At 39.7% G+C, this 23771-nt stretch overlaps 1 protein-coding gene across 1 annotated transcript in view; it reads right to left on the bottom strand.

The window, feature by feature from the left end:
* The window catches only part of ABCG1 (ATP binding cassette subfamily G member 1), a 57242-nt gene that overhangs the window by 13656 nt on the left and 19815 nt on the right, over nt 1-23771 (bottom strand). Inside the window, exons 3-9 of the mRNA XM_083820099.1 lie at nt 9356-9473; nt 8470-8602; nt 7110-7160; nt 2928-3073; nt 2103-2226; nt 899-1013; nt 63-211 (exon numbers count right to left, since the gene is read on the bottom strand). Of these exons, the coding sequence (XP_083676225.1) occupies nt 63-211; nt 899-1013; nt 2103-2226; nt 2928-3073; nt 7110-7160; nt 8470-8602; nt 9356-9473 (836 nt within the window). The remainder of the gene's footprint in view (nt 1-62; nt 212-898; nt 1014-2102; nt 2227-2927; nt 3074-7109; nt 7161-8469; nt 8603-9355; nt 9474-23771) is intronic.

Genomic DNA, 23771 nt, shown 5'->3' with positions numbered 1-23771 from the left:
TAAATTCTCTTCCTCCCTCTCCAACCTCAAGCCATACCCGTTACTTGTGATATACACAATACCTCTTCAGAGGGCCGGTGCCAGAGGAAGGGATTCAGCTCATTCTCACCACCACCATCTCTCTTGTAGTCTGTGTCACATATCCTCTCCCGTACTGCCCTTACCAGCCGGCTGTTCTGGTCTCCATATTCACCAGATGCGACTTCCATAACTACACAAATCAAAAGGCGAGTTACTGGTTTCTACTACTGGTTAGTTACAGGCTTTACTGTTAGGTTTCCTTGATTCTGTAGCGTTGACAGAAACATGAATTTTGTTGAAAACAGACTCTAATCCACATGCAATTTCATATGTATATACATATAATTTAAACGTATTTTTCCACAACTCTTCAGGGAGTTCTCTTCATCCTGGTAGTTAAATGAACCATTTTAGAGGACAGGCAGTTAAAATAGCAGTATTGGTAGTCAAAAGTGACCAAGGTCTATTTTGTGGTCTTTACTGTCTTTGGAATTAAGAAAGAACAATGAAAAAGAATTTCAGTTTTACTAGCTGTATGATACTACAGTGCTATTGTTCATGAAAAAAAAAAAAAGCACAAATACTGGAGTCACTTTGAAAAGCCACTAAGATTCATTCCTATGAAACAAAGCAATATGTTTTATCTTTTGTTTCATGGACCTGGACTTCTGTAACAGAGAAATATTCACTAAATTCTACCAGTAGATGGCACTCAAATTGCTTAGAAAAAATCTAATTCTATTTCAAATTTTGGTACATATATGTACACAGATATATATGTATGTACAAAAGTGTAAAGCACATCATGGTTCCCATTACCAAGAAGGTACTTATGAAATACAAAACAAATAGAACAAATTATTCAGATTTTCCTTACCAAAATCTGCTGGATTGTGGTAGGTTGGACAATTCAACCCCAAATCTCTCAAGTATGGGACTAGATTTAATACTTTGCCACGGTAAATGCATTGACCTTGACTTAAAACATAGAGCTGAAACACAAGGCAAAGAAAAGAAAAGAAAAGAAAAAGAAACATTGAAAACATGAAATCGTACCATAATATCTGAACATGCTATCTGTATGACAGCAATCCATGAACCTAGTGAAATCCTGTTGGCCCTGCGCGAAAAACACCTTGGGAGCACTTGTCATCACTCGGTATTACTTTTGCACGTAATTACAACTAATGGAAAATGAAATGCTGAAGATTTGAATTCTGCAAACATTCCCTCTAGGACTTAAAGAGCATTAACTTAGAAACAGACTAATTCAAGCCTTAGACACATGCTGAAAATAGGCAAGAAACTCTATAAACAAGCCATCTAATTTCCATACATTACAGATATTTTTGGCTGGGAGACAAAGCTGGTGAATGTAGGAATGGAAGGAGAGGTGAAACAGCACAGCAATAGGAAATAGCTTGATTATTCTTTTAGCCATGCTATTGACTTTAAATAAGCTCCCTTGCCAGACTCATAATCTGCAAGAGTTTGTTCACCTATGGTATAGTAGGTTTTCTCTTAGCTCTCACAGCTCTAATTTAGATCTCCTAACAAGATAAACGTAAATTTAAATCTAACCTAAACACACATGGTCCACACCATGTTAGGTTGGAGAAAAGATCTCCAACTGACTTAATTTCAGTTATTATTTCACATGAATAATCTCTTCTGAATTTGCACCTGTGTAGCTAGGATGAGGACATGTACTAGCAACATTGCAGACATTTGTACTAAAGTTCTCTCGCTCTCAAATTATCTCTCATTTACTTTACCAACAGCCTTGTGCCCAGGAACAGCAGTAGGTGAAGGTATAAAAATTGCAAGGGTGATAATCATGATTTCACAAACACATCAGCCAGATTCTTTAAAAACACTGCATTTAAATAATGGAAACAGCCAGAAGAAAATTCATAATCAAAAAGTGTATTTTGCTCCAATTAATTTAATACATTTATTTCATTTGGAACCACAGAGTAGAATTACTCATGTTTTTACTTACAGAATATAGCCTTTAAAGTATAACCTTCCTAAACCATGCATAAAGAGAAAGAGTTTGAAAATAATTTTGAGAATAATACCTGATCAAACAACTCAAACAGTTTAGCACTGGGCTGGTGAATCGTGCAGATGATGGACCGGCCACCCTGAGCTAAAGCCTTCATCAGAGAGACAACCTGAAAACATGATGCACTATCCAAGCCGCTGAATGAAAGGAAAGAATAAGTTTGTTATCCATTGGTCCGTACATACCACTCAGAACTAGCACATGTATTCAATACTTTGGTTTCTCACTATTATCTTTTCATAAGTTCTCTCTGTAGCAGTTTTATTTTATCATATGCCAACACTATGCTTGTATTTCTCCACCAGTCTTTTAATTAAGTTGGAAGCATGCCCAAAAATGAAAAATAGGAGTATTCTCAAAGCTGCCTTGAGGGACTTCTACGTTTTAGGACTACAGATTTAAATGTGCCCAACTTTAATGAAAAGATACATATTCATAGCTCTCCCAGCCTCCTCTTAAACTGATCACTGAATTTGATCCTAAATATGCTCTATTGATTACTAAAAGTCAGTCTTCAAAATGCTTATACTCAAGCTATCTTTGCTTGAAAAAGAAAATTCACGTGCCACAGTCTGAAAACAATTAGTTCTCTCTTTCCCTTCTTGTTTCAGTTTGTGTCTCCCTTAAATATTATTTATAGTCCCTTGGTCTGTTGATTACAACAGTGACCGAGACACTAAGTACCCAAATCAAAGGATTTCTTTGGGCCTTCCTCAGTACTTGCAGGCAATACAAAATGAGCCTTTTCCAAGGACTTAGAGGTGAATAATCTTTCTGCAGCACTGTTCTACCACATAAAGCAGTATTGTTCAGTCCTTATTTTTTGCTCTTGAAATACCTGGTTGGTTCATCAAAAAACATGACAGGAGGATTGTTCACCAGCTCCAAAGCAATGGCAAGACGCTTTCTCTGGCCTCCAGAAAGACTTCCAGTCCTCGTATTGGCACACGTTAGCAAACCGAGGGCTGTCAATATTTCTTTTACCTAGAGGAAACAAAAAAATGTGTGGCATTTAATTTGTTAGGAGAAAAGAAGAGCCTCTTTACTGTATCACTGATCTTCATGGTGAATGTTAACCAGCTCTTGACTTTATTTCTGTATATATGCACCTAAGCCTATTTCTATATAATATAGGAAAGGTGGGTCTTAAACATTTATTAGATTCAGCAGGGCTTAACTGCCTAGCACTTAACATTTTGACTTGTCTCTCCTACATGACCCATCTCAGTAGAAAGCCTTTCCTGTGAAAATGGAGTGGAAATCAGTTCGTTTACAGTATCTCTGGGATATGGGATAGATACCCAAAGACCTTTGCTGTATGTGAACTCATTATAAAGCAAGACCAACAAGTTTCTCTCATTAGAACTTCTAGTTGGTATTTACAAGGGAATGGAAAACTGTATAACACAAATCAGTAGTTTCTATAGAGTCATGACCTATTCTCATATCTGTTCTTCAAAGTCTACTCTTTAAAGTGTGGTCATTGATTATAAGTGCTTTCATTCTCCTCAGAGCCAATTCAGCTGTCACACATACTCTCAGATGTTTGGGATTTCCTCAAGGCACAGCCTCAGGAATGGCACAGCTTGTGCCAGGGTCTTTGGAACAAAAGAACAATCCCAGCTGCTATGAGTTTTTCTGTTTCAGTGATTGTAGATCTGACCTTGTAGCCCTCTATGAGCAAAACAGCTCTATGGCATCAGTAAAACACAAACATAAAAATGGCTGAATCCAAGCTACATTGCTATATTGCTCATGCAATTAATAAAATAACCACTTAAAGGGCAGAAAGGAAGCATAGATATATAACACTTCATCAAAGCATAGGAGAAGGAGTTTGTTATTTTTTAAACTAATGTTCGGGTGGAGGCAGTTTTCCAGACAGGGCTGTTAACATCAAAAAGACTGGTCAGACCAATCACTTAGAATCATAGAATGAATCACAGAATGGCTTGGGTTGGAATGGACCTTAAAGATCGTCTACTTCCAACCCCCCCTGCCATGGGCAGGGATACCTCCCACCAGACCAGGTTGCCCAAAGCCCCATCCAGCCTGGCCTTGAACACTGCCAGGGATGGGGCATCCACAACTTCTCTGACAACCTGTTCCAGTGCCTCACCACCCTCTGAGTGAAGAATTTCCTCCTAACAGAATGATAGAATAAAATCATAGCCACTTGTCCTTATTTGATTTTTGGTAGCTGCCTCTCTTAGTCACAAGGAGGGAAAAAGAACAAAACTCACCAACCCTCGTTCTCAGAGAGAAGAACCCAACTACTTCCTTCTCTTGAACTCTAGACAGGGTGAACAGAACATGGGCAGCACAAGATAAACCAACTAGAAATATAAAGTATAGTTCACTGGAGATTTTTCACTTGTCCCTGACTGTTTTAAATAACCATCTGTAATCCTGATAACACAAGTGCATAAATTCATAAAATTTATCTATGATAAACATTTACCTTACAATTTACAGCAATAAAATGAATGACTTATTCCAGTACAGGCCAGTAATACTAAAACGAGTGCCCTTCTAACAGTTGTTGTATAAATGCATACAACACAGTCTTTTCCTCGAAGAGCTCTTTGTAGTTACACTGACAGTATGATAACTGAATTAGCTTGCGTGGCCTAACTTTCTAAGTGCAAATGAATTAAGACTTTCAAAGTACAAAAAAAGTAACATAGACATTTTTTTCCAATTAAAAAAGTGTCTTTGGCTTATTATGAAAAAAGTACTTGACTGAATCAAAGCAATCCTAACCTACCAAACATATGTTGATTCATGTACGCTTCCCTCTCTACAGTTCTTTCCAATTTCCACAGATTCTCTGAGATTGAAGAGATTTATAATGTTCCAATTAGGAAATAAGTAAGGACAAAAGGCAGCCATGGAAATGGCTGCCCTACTTTTGAAGTTGCCATAATTGTCATGTTGCAGGCAATGGGTATACTTTTCACCAGACAGGTTAGAAGTGTTTTCACCCTTTCCTTTATAAACTTCTGCTTAGAAATGCCAGCTATGGCCAGAGGCATCTTTTACTAGAATAAGATACTCCTCTGAAATGCTCAAGTCCAACAAGTCAAGGTCAGGCCTCAACCAGATGTGCTCATCTCCTACTTCGTTCTGCAGACTTTTATTTTTCAGCCAAGAGAAGTTGTGGATGCCCCATTCCTGGAAGTGTTCAAGGCCAGGCTGGATGGGGCTTTGGGCAACCTGGTCTGGTGGGAGGTATCCCTGCCCATGGCAGGGCGTTGTATTATATGATCATATATGGTCATATATGATCCCTTCCAAACCAAACCGTTCTATGATTCTATGATTCTATTTCAGTTGAGTCCTGTAAGGTGGCTTCTTCCAAGTCACCTGCACCATTTCCAAATTTGCCCATGGAAGGTCTCCTCAGCGTATGACTTTGGGAGCACAAAATGCACCAAAATGAAAAACTGATCCTTCTTTATCTTTATGAAAAAGAGTACGCTGAAAAGCCATGGAAAGCCCAAAACTTGAACTTGACAGGAAAAAAGCTGTATAGAGTAACATACAAGTCCATAATGAAGGTAGAAGGAGCAGCCAGCTTTCTTGGAAGGTAAGTCTCAATTTTAGCCATGGGCCATGTTATCACATAATCCCCACTAGCACTCAGCTTAACTCAAATTACGGAGGTTTTTGCCTTGAGGAGGCAGTCTATGAGAGAATAATTACCGTCTCCTTGTTGGTGTTGTCTTACACTGGATTGAAACATAGTTTGAAGCCATCAAAAACACTTCCAAACACCCTCTGAACTACAGGTTCAGTTTTAACAAATCTCTCAGCAATGCAAATTATCTCTACATTCATCAGTGCCGTGATTTTTTATTTTAAGCTGCAGGCATAATGCTCCCCAGATATACATTGTTTTGAAACACACCTTGCAGCACTGAACTGTTCCTCCCATATGCTTCAGCATTCCCTGCTATCTCCACCCAAGCCCAGACAGACACCTGAGCTCTGAGTGGCCTTAGGTATACACAAGCCTAGATTTATGAAGTGCAGAATAAACGTGGAGAAAGGCTACATTTCCAACCCTTCTAAGTATAACTGAGGTAACCAAATTCAGCTGAGAAAACCATTTCATGCACAAGCTAACCTGTCAGAAGCCTTTCTATCTAGCTGCACACCTCCAAGGTATTTTCTTTAAAAAGACAGCACTGTGTAAGATCAAATGATGGCAAGGAATCACAGCAGTCAGATGGCCGAGAGGAGCATACTTAGTGCACGTCCAGCTAGGTTATAAGTCTCCACAGCCAAAAAACACCACCTTGGCTTCTCTCCTACTCAGGAAAGTCGTATGACGGACACAGCTAGACAATGCAGCAAATGTGCAAGAATAAATTGTGCAACTCATTTCCAGTGTTTTTGAAAAGATACATGCACGTTTCAGCCTGGCTTCTTACATACCCAAACCTTGGTCACTTAAAACAGATTCAAAATACATTAGCCCGTATCTTAACTGCAATTTCATTAGCCTGCCCAGTTGAACAATATCTCACCGCTCACCAGCACAGCCATAATGATCAAAGATTTCAAACATGAGCACAGAAATTTCTGCAGCAGTTGCAAGAACTACTGAATTTTTTATTAATCCTTCGAAAGGTGAACTTAGCAGCTGGCCTACAATCACTATTGCCAGACATGACCACACACAAGAATGCCTGAGCCCTCCGACCTGCATGTAAGAGAATCTAAGCGTTAAGGGACAATAAAAGGAATCCTACAAAACCCATGAATTCATTTCACTACATCTTTTGCAATTATCTTCTCAGTGTCAGCTTCAGGCACACTGAAAGCAACTTTCATACAGTCAGTACTATGCATTCACTCATAATGATACCTGTCAACTTTGAGGTTATGATTTATTCTATCAATACAAGTCCAATGTAATTCAGCGTTAGATAAAAAATGTCAGCTTTACAGAGCTCACTTCACAGACCTCTTTGACAACCTCCAAAATCTTCAGTTTGATGGATAGTATACATACCATTTCTCTTCTTCCTTCATCTTTCTCTTGAAGCTTCAGATGAGCAGATACCTGGAATGCAACATAATGGAATTTAATTTTAAACTGGCCTGAGGCATCGCAACCAGTTAGAGTGGGAGTCAAAACATCCCAATGTACGATTTAAATGACCTCTTCCAACCCTGAAGGGAAAGTTTAAGTTGAGCTATAATGTTCAAATCACAAGCATCATATACGTCTCTGCTTTAGGTAACAGTACAACCTTACTTAAGCAATCACTCAAGCATCTGACAAAAATCATATTAGAAAGAAAGGCCGTTTTTCAAGTTAAAGAACTTGAGAGGAAAATGGGAGACTCATGTCTTTGCACAGCCACTAACATCCTAGGCAATGTGGAATCACAGTTTATCTGTGCTTCCTCCATATCATGAGGATAACCGAAAAAAACTGCTATTCTCTAGGAAGTCAACAAATGAGTACAGAAAAAAATAAGTGATTATTTGTTAATAATTAACAAATTAATTTTAAGTTGTAATTAAAAGTAATTATTAAGTGAATAAAATATTTTTGTCAGAGCCTTGATTGATTGGACAGAAAGTACCATCTGGGCCTACTTCTACAAAAGTGGTCCTATGGGATTCTGACTACAATGTTCAAATAAACAAAAGCGAAAACCTTCCTCACAAAGTGCCTCTGCAGGAAATTAGCCACATAAGGCACAGCCAAGACTACAGTGAAATTTGTGGACTGATGATGGCATGCAGTATGAGTAACCTTAGCCTTATTTCTCAAACTAAGCAACAGGCTCTTCTAGATTGATTGGTCAATTAATAAATCTCTTGATGCTATGATAAACAGCAAAAAGAATTTATGTTGCCTGTACATCTTGGGATTATTCTGTTCTTGCTGTTTTTTGAAGAAATTTTACACTATTTTTATTACAGACTAGTCATGTAAGAGTTTAGTAGCAGAGAGATCAAGCTTGAAGTCAAAAGAGCAACTTTTCAGTCAGAGCATGGAAGATGGAGAGAAAGGAAAGAGAATACTTCACCACCACCCAAGAAAAAGGATGCTTCCTACAAAGACTCATTCTGCATTGAATTGCAGGCTCTATTGCCTAGGAGGTCTACTTAGTACAGCCTTCTTATAAATCATAACACCAGTCACAAATTGAAGGCAATAAAACAGAAGCTCTGACAACCCATAGAAGAATGAGCCTGAAATGGAATTCAAGGCAACATCAAAGTCTAGGCACTTACACTGAGCAGGATCGAATAGAGCTAACAGCTAGTGGCATTACTAAGAACATGTGTGCAATAAACAGTTGGGGATTTTCCATTTTCTCCTGCTCAGATAAATTACAGCCAGAAACAATGATCACCATCATAGCTTCTTGGACAGTCAGATGAGGAAGGAGCATGTCATCTTGCATGATGTAGCAGGAGACTTTGCGAAAAGAGCGCAGGTCACGAGGCTGTCCGTTGATGAGAATTTCTCCCTTCATTCCTGTCTCTCTGAAATGAACCAAGAAAACAACCAGGGGTGAATCTTGCCTTCATTTGAGCTGTCACAGTCCTCATTATGTGGAAGTCCTAGGTAATAATTATTGCCTAGTATGGAATAAAACTGATACAGTGGATAGAAATGAATTTATTTCATGATTATTTTCTCTTTCTTAAGAGGCTTCATGTGATTTTGTTGACAATTTCAATCCAATACAAAATGTGTGCTGTCTTGCATGAACGTCTGAAAAAATATGAAGCTATTGAAGCGAATTTATTAAGCTTCTCTATCTTGTTCCTTATGCCCTAATGACAACAACATAGAAGCACCTCATAGTTATCCATAAACCAGAAGATTCAGGATGATAAACCACAGTCATTTCACATGTTGCAGTTTGGTCTAGAAGACATCCACATTATGAAGGTGTTGATTAAAAAGGGGCTTTTTTTCAAATATTTATAAGATGTGATTTTAAAATATCGCAAATATTAGAGCCAGATTTGTTTTACAGCTAGAAAAGAGAAATCTTTTTGGTGTTCTAGACTTTAAATTGCTTCCTATTCTTGAACCTGCCTTGTTAACAGATAAATCACAAGTAACCAGAACAGGAAAAACAGAAAAAATACATGCAATGAGAATCTAAATAAAAATCTGTGTAATACTTATTTTCTACAAACACTGGCTAAGATTTCTACTGCTGTTGTCTCCAAGGAACCACCAGGCTAGATGATCCTTATCTTACTTGGGATTTTCACGTTACTGACCTGTATCCTGCCAGAATGTTCATGAGTGTTGACTTCCCAGCTCCCGAAGGACCCATAATGGCAACAAGTTCTCCACTGCTGAACTTCCCTGAAATTCCTTTCAAAAGGGTCTTATAACCTGAAAGAAGAACAAAAAGTTCACTGAATCCTTCATATTCATGTCTGGTGGACAATATAAGTTTATTTCTGCTAAAAAACTACAACAATTAGGCATTAGTGGGTATGTACTGAGAGGCTGATATTATGATCAGCACATTGCAATAACTACTGAAAGCCAAATTCTGAGTGAGAGTGGCAGTCTTCTCCCACTGCACAAATAGTATGATGGGATCACAGGAATCCATTTATAAGAACACACACTCTTCATTCACTCTAGGAAAATTTTCAGACAGGGATAAGCCTTGCTGCCATTTTCTAATTGCCTTCTCAGAGTATTTTAGGATGCTTGTGTCTCAGCTACAAAACAGAATACTCCACAGCTTATGTAACTCCACAGGCTTGGAGCAGAGCATCCTCCAATCACAGCAACTTCAACACCAAAACTCTGCCCTCTCACCAAAACACTTTAGAAGATGAAGCCACAACAATCATGCTCTCAGGCAAAGCTGTTCTAGAATAACTACAACACAAACTTCAAACACCTCACCTTATTCCTTAAAATGACCTTTATCAATCAACCTTCACTTAAAGCCCCAAACTCCAAGTTTCTGTAGGCATACACAAACTGGACTCCCATGAGAATTGCAGATTCAGAGTTAGCTACATCCAGTTTTTCTTGCACAATGCACAATTTGAGGCATACTACACTCTAACACATCAGCTCTCCTGTGCTGGAAGTCAAGATATCTGGTGCACAATTTCTAACTATTGCGGAGAGGCATTTTACTGAATCAGGGAATCTGTATAGATAAAAGCTTACTACATTTTTTGACAAGCAAAACAAGCAAAACGTTGCCATTTAGTTAGCTGACATCTGAAAAACTCAAGTGCAGTAAAAATGAGATTGTTGCTTGCCAAACATCTCCGGTTAATTGGATTTTCATTACGATCTGTAATAATGATTCACAAATTTGTCCTCTCCACTTATGATATAGAGAAAGTCTTTTTCCTTTAGTGATTTCTGGAGGATTAATGGGGTAATGAGTAGGTGAGGAGGGTGGAGAGAGCCCTGACCTGCATTTAAACTTTTCAGAATTGTTTTCCCTTTTATTTATTTGCTTGCTTGCTTCACTTTAAAGACCAGCACTTTTAATTAAACTAATCATAAAAAAATGATGAGTAAGGTGTCAAAAAACAATCTTGCTGTATGTTGAAAGTGTTTTTGTAATTAAATAATGTCAAAAATGGAAGGGTGGAAGATGCATTCACGCACAATGCTGGGATTCAGCAATCCTTTTTGCCACACTGGTGCATACTCAGGAAGCTTTTATATTCCACAGGTAAACAATCCCAGCGCTGTGATTATCATTAGCACAGGTTGTAGCTGGAACATTGAAATGCTGTAAAAAATCACCTTGTCTGCAAGCTCCTAGACAATGAACGATGGATTGTCTTCTTCCTTCTCTTTCTTCCTAACTCCATCATTTCTTGTTTTCCTTTCATCCCCACTTAGCATTCTCCTTAAAATTTCTTCTTTATTTTCTGTTCATACACTTCCAATGCCAGACAGCAAACTTTTACACCAAGAACATGAATCCTACACTGCCGTGGGATCCCCAAAATCCACATCCAATACTCTTCTCTAAGCATTCCCCAGCCCAGGAGGAAAGCAGTGGACACAAAAATAAACCAAGACCAACAAAAACAAAACAAAACAAAAAACAAACAAATGACCAAATGTATCAAAACAATGGTTTACTCAAGTGTTATCTTTTTTAATTAGAACATTAATCCTTCAGTCTAAAAACTTGCCCTGGACCTGAATGAAGCAACGCTTTGTAAGCTACCGAGATATCCCAGGTATGAAAACAGCGGTGTATTAACATTGCCTGCTGATGGGGCAAGTCCTAGGAACAAAAGCACAAAGAATCTGTCAAAAGGAGCATCTGTTTAGAAGAAAGAAGTCCCTGGCACCCAAACGAGGTCTAACAACCTCATTCCTCATGCCAACGTCGCCATCTTTTGGAAACTGGGATTTGAAGAAAAAGCACAAGGAAGAGCTCAGACCTTTCAAACATGACAATATTTATTAAATTGGATCTACAGAAATAAAGTCCTTCATACTACCCCTTAAGTCCAATGAGAATCAGCTACCTCCCAAGCCTATTAGATTTGTAAGGGACTCGAGCATTAGACATTACCAGCACTTGTTTGCATTACGCACATACCCACCACACACACAAATGATATGCAGCTGGGAATCTCTTGCTCACGTTGCTCAAAAGCTGGCCAACTTGGACTGTTACTAACTTCCACTGGAAGAGGATTTCCTTGACTGGATCCCACGTGTAGTGTATAGGGTAAACTATTTACTGGTGTCTTTCTCTGTTTTCTGTCTGCCCCACAAAGCAGTTCAAAATGATGGAAGTTCACATTCACATAATTCTCTGTTACAACTATTGTACGGCCTTGTTCTGACCCAGATTACCAGGGGGAAGCATTCTTGTAGGAGGTCAGTAGTAGCTCATAATGAGGGCTAAGGTCATGACAGCAAATACTGCACAAATTTATAGGGGAGCATAAGGAATGTCTACAACCATGAATAGCAAGGGAGATACAACCTGAAACACACACTCATCATCCAAAAACATGTACCAACATATGTGCCTTTACCTAAAATTGAAGACTTTCCTCTCGCAACATGACTGTGAGATTTAAAATTACATCCATGAAAGTCAGTTTTCCAAACAATACTTCACAAATGACAATCAGGCTACCTTTAATTATATTGTCTTCCCCCCTCGTCACCTGCACTTGTTTCTGCCCATCTGTTGGGGATTTCTATTTTAAATATCTTGCACACAATGCTTAAATCAGAATGGGACACGTCTCTGAAACTCATTTGCAAAACAGTTAAGAAGAAGAAGAAAAAAAATAATTTTAGATCAGAATCCCAGTCACTGGCATTCTAAATTGCTACCAACTCAAAGCTTTCTCTTCTTTTGACTGGACACACATAAGAAGCCTTTCTATTACAAAGGTTAATTTAGCAACCCCCCAAACATTTCATATTGTAGCAGTAGTGTGGTGCCCAGTATAATCTTTTCTCAAGAATTAAAGACCATAAGTAACTACAGCCTTCTCTTTCAGAATATTGAGGCTAATCTGCAACTGAATCATTTGACCTAAAACTTCTATATTGGGCCACATGTCTTTCACGAGAAACAGATTATGCATTTGAAGGAGATTGCATTCTTAAAGCACGGGGACTGTTTTATATCCCTCTGCTGTATATTAGCAATTTCCGACCACCTTCAGTCCTGGTTTACCTGGTCCAGCTCATTTTCCAATGTCCCCTCCCAGAGTTACTGTGACCTCACCCTTAAAAATATATTTAAGGTCCTATGCCCATGAGAACCTACATACCAGTTTTCAGGGACTACTTCAACTGAACATTAATAAACCATCACCAACCAGAACAACAGCTTAGCAACTTTCTCAATCCAACCCACTAAAAAAAAGGATGAAAAAAAATTAGGAATCAAACCTGAAACAGAAAATGCAGGTAATGCAAAATGTTTTGGTCTTAATTTCACCTAACACTAAATTCCAGAGTTCAACTGCTTCTCCTGAGAAACGACAGTGGTTTATTTCTGTGTCGGGATTTCCCACGGAAAGCAAACCCCAACCTCTGTGACACTGGACCCAATTCAGAGCCAGAAACACATGACTGGCCTGAACAGATGCCTATTCAAGAGGTGGATTTCCCTTGCTGTGTGACTGCAGCACAAAGCCCACAGCAGCCCCTTGTTTCACGAGCTGATCTAGGCTGACCTTTTTATTTGATAAAGATGCCAGGGAAGCTCTTGCTGCTTAACTAACCAAAATTTTTGCTAATGGATTCAACAGTGGAGACGTTATGTTGATGGTTTAATCTGCTTCCTTGTGGATTCTACAAGGAATTCTGGAGAGATTTAGTTTTATCATTTTCCAAAAATAATGATTAATCTTGAAGAGAAGCAAGCCTCCCCCTCCCCATGCTTAGGATAGGAGCACATGCTTAAGAATGTGTCTGAATCAGTAAAAAAAAAAAGTAACTAGAACTCCTACCCTTACAGTGAATATCCTCAGGTAAATACGACCTCTAAGGTTTTGATTAAAATGTTTCATTCATTTGCATTTCATTACCAGTAATATACTCATCTTGTATTTGGAGAAATGTCACAGACTCCTCGAAGTTTCTAGGCATCTTGGCCTAATTCTGCAGCCATCAATAGGCACACAGAGCCCGCCTCAGCTCCCAGTGGGCCCAGCAGGATTTCCCTGCTTGCTGCAATTAGAGCAGGATTTGTCCTTCCCAATACATCTGAACTGGTTCTCTTTCAAAACAAGCTCTTCTGAAGGCAGGAAATAGCTGTTGATGCCCTGTAACTACCACTGGCCTGAAGTTACTCAAAGGTTTCACAGAAAATTTACTGTTGCAAATAAGTAAGGTGGGAAATTTCAACTCAAACAGTTCAAATGTGGCAAAAGTAGAAACCACTGAAAACCAAGCTACAAAATAAGCAGCACCGGGCACTTAAAAGTCAAAGCCTAAGTCATTATAGCCTACTCTGTCCACACTTCCTACCTGCAGCAAAGTAAAAAGAAGTGCACTATTTTATTCGAATACAAGGACTGTATTTCTGTGTCTTTTTATGCCGCTTTTTTGGATGAGATGCGATTTACTACTGCTCAGAAACATCCAGCTGGAAATACAGAAGACACTTCTGGCAAGTACTGTATTACTATCCTGCCTTATTTCAATACCTTCAACAAGCAACTAACTTTTAAAACAGCAATTTAAATACACAAATCTGTTCATTTACGCTACCATCAATACAATGGTTTGTTAAATCATGAGCACAAACCTCAGGAGTTTTTTGTCACTCTATACTGTCCCCGTTGCATTAAAGAAACTCCATTGCATTTTGTTATTCTAAAATTCAGGTTTAATTTTCATTTTGTTCCCTCTTATTTAAATAAATAATAATAATAAATAAAAAACTATGCTGAAACCCAGGGGATTCTCCAACAAAAAACCTGAATAAGAGAAAGTGGTATCAAGACCCCACATCTTTCCCCTTGAGGCAGCAGTAAGGAGTCCTCCTATTAGGAAAAAGGCTCCTAGCAGAACCACGACTTTGCTGCTGTCCCTCAGCCCCATTATACCCACACATTGATGGCTGAAGACCACTCACTCCCTGGATTACCTACTTCGGAACAACACAACAGGCAAAACAGATGCTCTATCTCATATTAAAGGGAAAGTTAGTGATGTGCGTGTGGGAAGGAGATTGCAGAATTCCATCCAGGAAAACATCCTCATGAAATCTTGCAAATATTTCATTTGCAAATTCTTTGGATTTGCAGCAGAAAACTGAACAGCTGGGGAATGCTGGCAGATACTCTACAGAGAAGCACAAGATGAGACACACACACACGGAGGAAACAGTCCAAGGTCAGATATATACTAAAGACATTTGTAGATACAATAAAGCATCATCTATGAGACGTAATTCTTTATCATTTTTACACCAGCAAAAAGTCTCTTCCATACACCTAGGTGTAGATATAGTAACAAAAACTCTCGCCCAATCCTTTGCAAACTGTTATTCACATCCTGTGTCTCTCAATCCTTGTTCCCACTCCAGAGAGGAAGCCACTACATAGTGGCAAAACATTTACATGCATCATAGCAAAGCATCTACATGTTTCCTGATAGAGACTATGCCAGTCCACGTCATCTAACAGTTTTATCCCTGCAGGGCAAGGGTATGCAAATAGTGGCAGAGATTCCCATGGAGCTGTTAGAGAAAGCTCTGCCGTATCGCTGTCCCATGTGCTGTAACTCATTCTCCCAGTGCTTGATTTCTTCTGCATCACCCTTCCCTGAGTGAAAATAAACCCCATAAGCAAGTATGTGCTTACAGAAGACCAGCAGGCTGCAGCTGCAGAGCACTGAAGTCAGGGAGAGTGAATGCCTTCAGCTTAGTGTGTCATGACCATATTTCAAAGGTGAATGCATGCATACACTTGTACATGAAAAGAGATGCAGGTTGCTCTTCTTTGCATATAAATAACCTAATTGTACATGTAAATTAGTTCTTGATGATTTACAGTCATCCAGCTACCCGGTTTGTGTATGTAAACACGAGAGCTGTAAATAGGCCAGGAGATGCACAGACTGACTCGCAGCCATCGCAAGGCGGTGGCCAGGTTCTGGGCTTGGGCTGTTTGGAGCATGGACATTCAGGAGCAGCTTACAGCAACAGAAGATGCTGCAGCTCAAGAAGGGGGTCAGCATCCTTCTGCCCTCTCCCCAGGACACCTTCCTATCACTTTCCCAGCTGGCACAACCAGCGAGAACAGCAAGCCCATCCACCTGGAAACCACCCCAAGGAAATTTTAAGAAGTGGGCTTGTTCTCAGCTGCATGGGCTGCAGGAATGCCACTGCCAGTACCAGGAGGCACAGCGTGCAGGACAGGCTGGGCAGGGAGGTCAGACAGCCCTTGCAGCAGCTGGGTACATTGCAGGCAGTTTACGCCACCATCCAATCCATATCTGGAGACTTCTTTTTCATTCTGAAACAAAAATCGGACTTGTAAGTTAAATGCAACTATCCCCCGTGCACAATTCATGCTACGCCATTCAAACCATTTCATTCCAAACTGGGCTGCTTGCTTGCTGTATTTTAATATAAAATAATTAGATCGCTTCCCAGTGATAAGATTAAGATACCTGGGGCTCTTCACTAAACCAAAGTTAGTACAAAGCCAAGGTGTTTCCACGAACTGACATACTGTCAGGGCAATGTTTTCTGGATATTTCTCATTCTGCTATTGACCAGCCAGGGCACCATGCTCCTCACTCACGATATGAGTACAGCGTGCTTTCTTCTTGGTGGTAAGGATAGAGTTTGTCAAGGTTTAGGTTCTCAGATGAGAAATTTATCTGTATCAATTGATATTATTTGAATAATCTGAACTTGAAAAACCTTTCGATAGGGATTATTTTAATAGGTATTTCTTTCCCAAGCTCCCCACTGAGCTCAAATGGGCTTAAGTCAAAGTCAATTACAAGCTCCAATACGTGGGAAGAAAACCAGGGATCTTTTAACTTCCAGGAAACACATGAGATAGAAGGAGCCTTCCTGAGAATCAGAGTGAAAAAATATATTGCTACAATAATAGGACCTTTCCTAATTATATATTGGCCCAAACTGTACCTCTGAAAAATCTGGGGGAAAAAGTCACACTACAAATAATAACTATGTTTAAGGTAACTGAAACCTAGCTGTAAATCCACAGGTTCACGGTCTGAACCATCATTTGCATATTAGTAGTGGATAAACCTTTTATGAATCATTTTTGTACTTTGGAATCCATACATCCGTATATTTATATTCCGTTCACACCTATCCCAGGGACACAACAATAGGATTTGCCATTGTCTAAGCTCTGAGCTCTGCTTTACGACAATTAATGGAATTTACATTTGTAATGCATTCTTGTGCCCTGCCTCAGAGAAACGACCTTCATTATGTAAATGCGTGTAAAACAGCAAGCCAGGCACCTAGAGAGCAGGACGGAGAGGGCAGAAAAGTCAAGCAAGTGCTTGAAGTAATCAGATCAAATGTTTCTGTCCTTTCCAACTCAAAAATGAGGAATCTGTTCCATTCAGCCCAGGAATATAATGTCTTTCGTGCTTTACCAAAAAGAAAGAAGAAAATCCACTGGGTAGCAAACCTCTTTGTGGTAGACTAAACTGCATTTCTTAATGTAGCTGAAAGGTATCGCTCTTGATCCACAGCCCATTTCCCACTTAGTGATCACGGGACTGATTATTCATAACTCAGATGGAGAGCTTAGCCCACGCTTACAGCCGATCTCGTAGAGTTCATTTTACCTCATTATGTGCACCTAGAAGCTTGACACCTAACCTAAGTTAATTGTTCAGGGCCCACTTATTACCAATAAAGAGAGACAGGCACCCCCAACAGGTAATTAATTCCACCTATTTTGCATTCCTGTTCAGGGAAGGGTTAAGAGAGCCTCTTTCTCTCACCTACAGTGAGAACTCAGGTCACAGCTTGCACTGGACATTTAATCTCTAGATGCTGGGACAAATCTCATCCTTTGTCAACAAAGTCATGGCTGATTTCAGTATCAGTCACAAACAAAATGGTTACCAAGACTTCTTCTGTATTTCTTAAATGTCAATTTGATCATAGTACTCCATTTGCTTGCACGATTGCAGTAATTAAACACACAAATGGCACATTCAAAATCTTGTAGTTGGCATGGCACTCCAAGATGCTTCCTACAAACATATCAAGGAGGGCATCCTGCCCATCTTCAGGAAGTACAAATGTAACAGGCATGGTGGTTTTACTTTATTATTAGTATTTAGCACTTATTTCTCACTCTGACAACTGCAGGCAGTTCAAACCTCTAAGAGTTTTTTGCTTCAAGCTATAAAAGCTCAAGAATACATCACTTTCTTGGTAGCACTCAGTTCACACTTAACCAGAACACCTCGAAGCCTGAAAACTCCATTTAAGCTTTGGGAGGTCAGATCTTAAACAAAAGCTAAATGTTGAGAACCAACTTTTAAAGCAGCTTTTGAATTCTGCTTGTGTGGGTGCCTATGATTTGATTTCTAAGTGCTAGTGCTAGTGCGTGACACTTCCTATTTGCTAAATGCATCAGCTAACTTCTTCGTGTAGAAAGGCAGTAAAGCATGCGGTAGATTGGCGTCTGAGAGATTATGAATCCCCAAACCAAGATATAGGACATGAAATCCCTAGTTACCCTAGGCAATGCTGTATAATAAAAGAGACCGTGTTGACGAGAAGATGGGAATCTAGGTGAGAAACTGAATTTTAGCAGAGGGAGAATCTTAAATCAAAACCCAGAGTAAAAAAATATCTGAGAAGACCATTTAATTTTATTGTTCTTTCAGATCCCTGGACGAGATATTAAGCTTATACAAGACATTGGATCTGACAGTCCATATTGTTTAGTCAAATAAAAAAATCCCTGACTAAGCAAAGATTTCTCCCTTTTGAAAGTTCAAAATAAGGATTGTGTGCACCACGCTCTTTCCCTACTATGCAGGCTGCTCATCACACTATTTTAGTATCTGAATATTGGTTTTCTACAGAGTAACTAATTAGATATGACAGTCTGTTAGGCTGCAAGCTCTGCAACCCTCTAATTTTGGGTCTGAAGGTTTCATAGCCTATGCAACCTCACTCACCTTGTCTGGCTGTATCACATCTCCTGGCTGGGCAGTGTCTCTCTATGAACACGAGGAGTTTTCTACACCCAGAACCCCTGCCACCAAGTAACATGAGAATGAAGAGCTTGCAGGTGGACACAATTTACAGACTTCCTTGGAACATCCCATTCCCCCAGCAGCGCAGAGGAACAGAATGGGAAGCAGGAGCATCGTAGGCACACTTCTTTGCTCCTTCTATGACTGATTAGACCACCCCACCATGCTGTGAGATGAATTGGTTTTGTTTCAGCCCCCACTAAGACTATGCTCTTTACAGCTATGACCAGGAAGAGATGAAGTATTTCAGAAACCTATCAATGTAGTACGAGACCTAGGTAAATATTTGACATCTTTCTTGTTAAAGAAATACCTCATACGGAATGACACTAATCCCACTGGAACAGCTGCTCTGAGCCACTTGTTTTATTCATTGAGACCAAACATCAAATCCATCCACTTCTACGAAGAGCAAATGACACCTTCCTTATTTCTCTTCCTACACAGTCCTTCCAGGGTATTATAACACCTTTTTGGTCCACTCACAAAGAAGTCCAAGAAAGGCCAGAATGAGGTTTAGTGAGGAAGACAGCAGGCAGTCTCCGGATACCCAGGGAGCTCAGAGAAGCAAACCGTTTTTGCGTAGCTCCCTTCAGCCTGCCCTATAACAAGGTTACAGCCTTCCACCGAGTTCTACAGGATGATTATGAGGATATATGGGTACTCATTTTAATCAGATATGTCCACGGCAAGATTTGGTTCTTGTCTGTTTCCTCGTTGAATGTTTTTGTTTGAGAGAGTTAACGCTGTTTGTCTTTCATAGGCATGCACACGAAGCCATATGCCTGCAACTGAGGATAGGGAATGACAATTAAATGGGTCAACGAACGAAAGTAACCTTCGACTGTGAATGCAAATAAATCTGTACTTGCAATGAGACATGATGGCTTCAGAAGCAGTATTTACATGTTGAAGCATTTGGAGATCTGGGGCATAGCTTGTGCTTTGCCTGCAAAGAAAATTGCTACCCTAATTTATCTTCAACCGTTAGGGAACATGAAAGGGGGAAAAAAAAACATGTATGAATGACGCACAGCTTTGTCTTTCTTCTGAATCTATTGGAAATATCTTTTCAAAGCAATATCCATAGCCCAATCCTTGTTTGATAATTGCTTTTTGCTACCGTTTTTTAATTTCTTTTGTTTCTGTTACTTAAATGCGCAAGAAAGGTCTTTCCTTACAAAAGAAGAGCCAACACAATTTGAAATGAAAGGCTGACACATTCTCTCGAATGACAAACTGAAGTCACGAGCCTGATGCATACATTTAGAGATGAAAGCTGTTTACGTATGCCAGTCAGGCAAAAGGCAATTTCCTCATAATTGCAGTACCTTTATACCTCAAAGTACAAATAGTATTATTCACAGTCTTACAAACAGATAAAACCAGAACTCTCCCCAACATCCCTTCCCTTTAAAAAAAAATCTTCAAGCAGGAGATATTCTAAAATAGCCCTGCAGCTGTTAAGAACCGAACTGCCCCATCTGCCTTCATTTCAAAGTGCAGATGCAGCTGGGTCACTCCGTAGTGGGAGTCAGAAACCCTTCCTCCCTCAGAGAGGACTTCTTTGGGTCTTCTAATGTTGGTGTTCAGAATAGCCATGCACTTCACTTCTGTTCTCTCCCTTCTTCTTTCCAGCCTCTCCCCACCCACATGCATGCACAAAGCAAGAAGAAAAAAAGGGAGAAGTAAGACTCTGGCTCTCTCCTCCTACCTACATTTGTGTAAGGTCTAGGGAACAAGGCTCTGGGGCTCTTCAGAGCTACAGAAGAAATACAGCAGAAGTTACATAGCACCTCTTTCCTCCATGCTGGGCCTGATGGTAATGTCTAGTCTGAAGAGCTTAGATGTAAAAATAAGTTTTTCCTAAGAAGCAAACAGCTTTATCGCAAACTCTAGGTTAAATTGGTATCTGATGGGATGTCTTCTGCAAACTGCATAGCTAGTACCCTTTGAAACACACTGAGAGGTAAATATCAGAGGTGTTTTAAAAGAAAACTTTAAACTCAGGTATTAAGACTTTAATTACAATACATCCACTCAGGAGCAGAAATACAGACAGAAACGTCAACAGTTGGCCTCCAAAACTGGAGAGGAGCTCAGTGAACAAGAACAGGAGTCACATGCAAAAGAACCACTGAGGCTGAGGAAGCTGCTGTGGTGGTTGGATATATCCTGGTGGCCAGCCCCATGGCTGGCAGGAGCAGTTATTTTGGGAGATCCTTCTTTTTAGTAACAGTCACACTGATTCTTCCCTTTTTCTCCTTGATACTTTCATGAAACAGAAGCACAGGGTAATATATTTACTTCTTCCTAGCACTCATCGAGTGACAGATCTAAACTATGATCCTCAATGCTAAAATAAAGGAAGACCTGAAGGGTGTACGGAAATAAACCCTGGGTTAGCCCCAGTACTTGCATTTTACTTAAAACAACTGTGTTTTTCTCTCTCGTCTTGAATATTTACACTAATGAAGTTGCCCAAATTAAAATACTTTTCGTTGTCAGCAAACTAAATATAAAATCCTCCAAACACCGCTGAACTAATTAGCATCTTCTGTGGCATGTCAGAGCTGAATATGTTGCAAAGAGAACCCAACTGCACAGGGCATGGCTGCTTCTGGAATGAAAACGAGTTGGAATAAGCGGCTTTTAGGAGGCTGATTTCTGCTTTTTCTGCAATTGGGAACTGGAGAAGCTGGCAGCCTTGTGGGGACAGGCATCCATTGAGTTACCATGAACTACTCAATTTCCATCTGTTTTAAAAAGCTCCAGTTGACCTACATTTTATGTTATGGATTAGTTGAAGCTTATGGAGTAACATAGACAAAGCTTGACTCTTGCTGCTAATCATATTTCCTAAGCAATTAAATATTTTGCCAGTCAGATGGCCCATGTAAAGATGAGAGCTTTCAAGAGGAAAACTTTTTAGCATTTCACACACAAAACAGAAATGTTCACTAGACAGATGCACTCAGACTGCAATATAAATATCAAGCTGATTAACTTTTCCTTAGCATACTAAAACAATTCAAATGTACAAACTAAAATTATTTGAAGTTTTTAAAAAAGGCTAATTAATTCACAATTTCAGGACATAAGATGAGGCACCAAAATCGTTTGGCATTTTGGAAACCCTGTGTTTTTTTCTAAATTATCTACAAAATGAATGGAAAAGCAACTCAGAAAGCAAAGACTCACTACAAAAAAGCTTCATTTCCATTCAAGTTTCCATATTCTTATTTTGAGGCAGACAGAAAACTCAACCTTGAGTTGGTTGGGTTTTCTTTTACAAGCCGGTAACATCATTCCAGCAGCCAGTGGGACACGCTGACATGAGCGTTAATCAAGTCTAAGTCCTCGAGTCAGATCAAGAACTCCAGTTTGGATCTCCTACATTTTCAAGGGCCCTGATCATCAGAGAGACTAGATTTTCTCTCTTCCTCTTCCTAACTACAAAGTCCTGGACCTGACAAATCTCCATGAAAATCCAGTCAGAAAAAAATATAGTGAAGAAACAAGCTATTTCTGCTCTGATGCACTACCATTTTCCAACAGAAAGAAGCTATTGAAAATTTCCTGTTGGATTTTCATAGGAGATCCTCCGTATTAACAGTCCATTTACTTATCTTTGTATTTGTTTGGTTCCCAGTTACACTTGTAACTACTTTTGACACTCTTTGTCCTTCGTTACAATGAGGTTCTTCAACTGTTTAATGAAAACTCAAAGGATAAGCTAAGAACCGGCTTAGGCTGATCCAACTGGTCTATTAAGACAGGAAAAAATTGGTAGTGAAAGCAGTTGGTTCATCCACAAATTGTAACCCCATCAAAAGAAATCTAATGCCTATGTCAATGACCTGAAGATTTATGTGCATCACTAGGAAGAGAGGCTCACATAAGCTGGTCTTCTCACATCCTTTTCGTAGATGTCCCTGTAAACCATATTCCAAAATACACCTGTTTTTTCCAAAGTCAAGACATGCTTCCATTTTTTTCTGACCACCAACTAAACTGACAATATCATTTCAGAAAAATGCCAGTTAGATCCATTACCTGAAAACGAAAATTGACTTGTCTCTTGGGATTTCTTTATTCTCTGTATGATTTTTGTATGACTGCCTATCTATACTTAATATCCTTCAGTAAGTCATTTATCTGTGCTACTTGTTAACACCTGCACACTCAAAAAAGAAAAAGGTATTAAGAGCCCAGGCTGCTTACATGGTTGTCCTCACTCACAGTGCCACTTTAAATGAAACAGTAATGATACACAGTTAGAACAATATCCATGCTACCTCAAAACACATGCTTTGATCCTAAAAAACACATCTTCTCAGGGGCCTCAACTGCTACCAAACTGTTATCAAAGCTCCGCTAAAACCAACTGAGCAGCACACGCTCACGCTAGCTGAGTGGCTGGCACAAGGCTGAGGAATTGAAAGTGGGGATTCATAACAATCTAGACACACAGCAATATTTCAATATTCAAAGATTAAAAGGTGGAAAGCTTCCATGAAAGAAATACTGATGTATCAGGAACTCTGAATCTCAAGGAGGGATTTGTTTTAGCCAGTTGCAACATCCACAATGTAAACACTTGCATGTGAGCTATTCTGATGCTGGTAACACAACAGACTTTTGGCTATTGCTGAACAGTGCTTGCACAGCATCAAGGCTTTCTGTTTTTTTTCCTCTTCCCTCTCTGGCCCCTGCAGCCATGAAGCTGGGGGTGCACAAGAAGCTGGGCCCCAGCCAGGCCAGCTGACCAAAGTCAGCTCCCACACCATATGGCATTGTGCTCAGCAATAAAAGCTCGGGGAAAGGTGGAGAAAGGGGGGGGGGGGGGGAAGCTTGGGGTTATGGCGTTTGTCACCCCAAGTAACTGTTCTGTGTGCTGCTTTACTGGAAATGGCTGAACATCTGCATGCCGATGGG

This window comes from Anser anser (assembly GCF_964211835.1).
Source record: "Anser anser genome assembly, chromosome: 1".
NCBI classification, from domain to species: domain Eukaryota; kingdom Metazoa; phylum Chordata; class Aves; order Anseriformes; family Anatidae; genus Anser; species Anser anser.
This window is presented reverse-complemented; position numbering and strand designations above follow the sequence as displayed.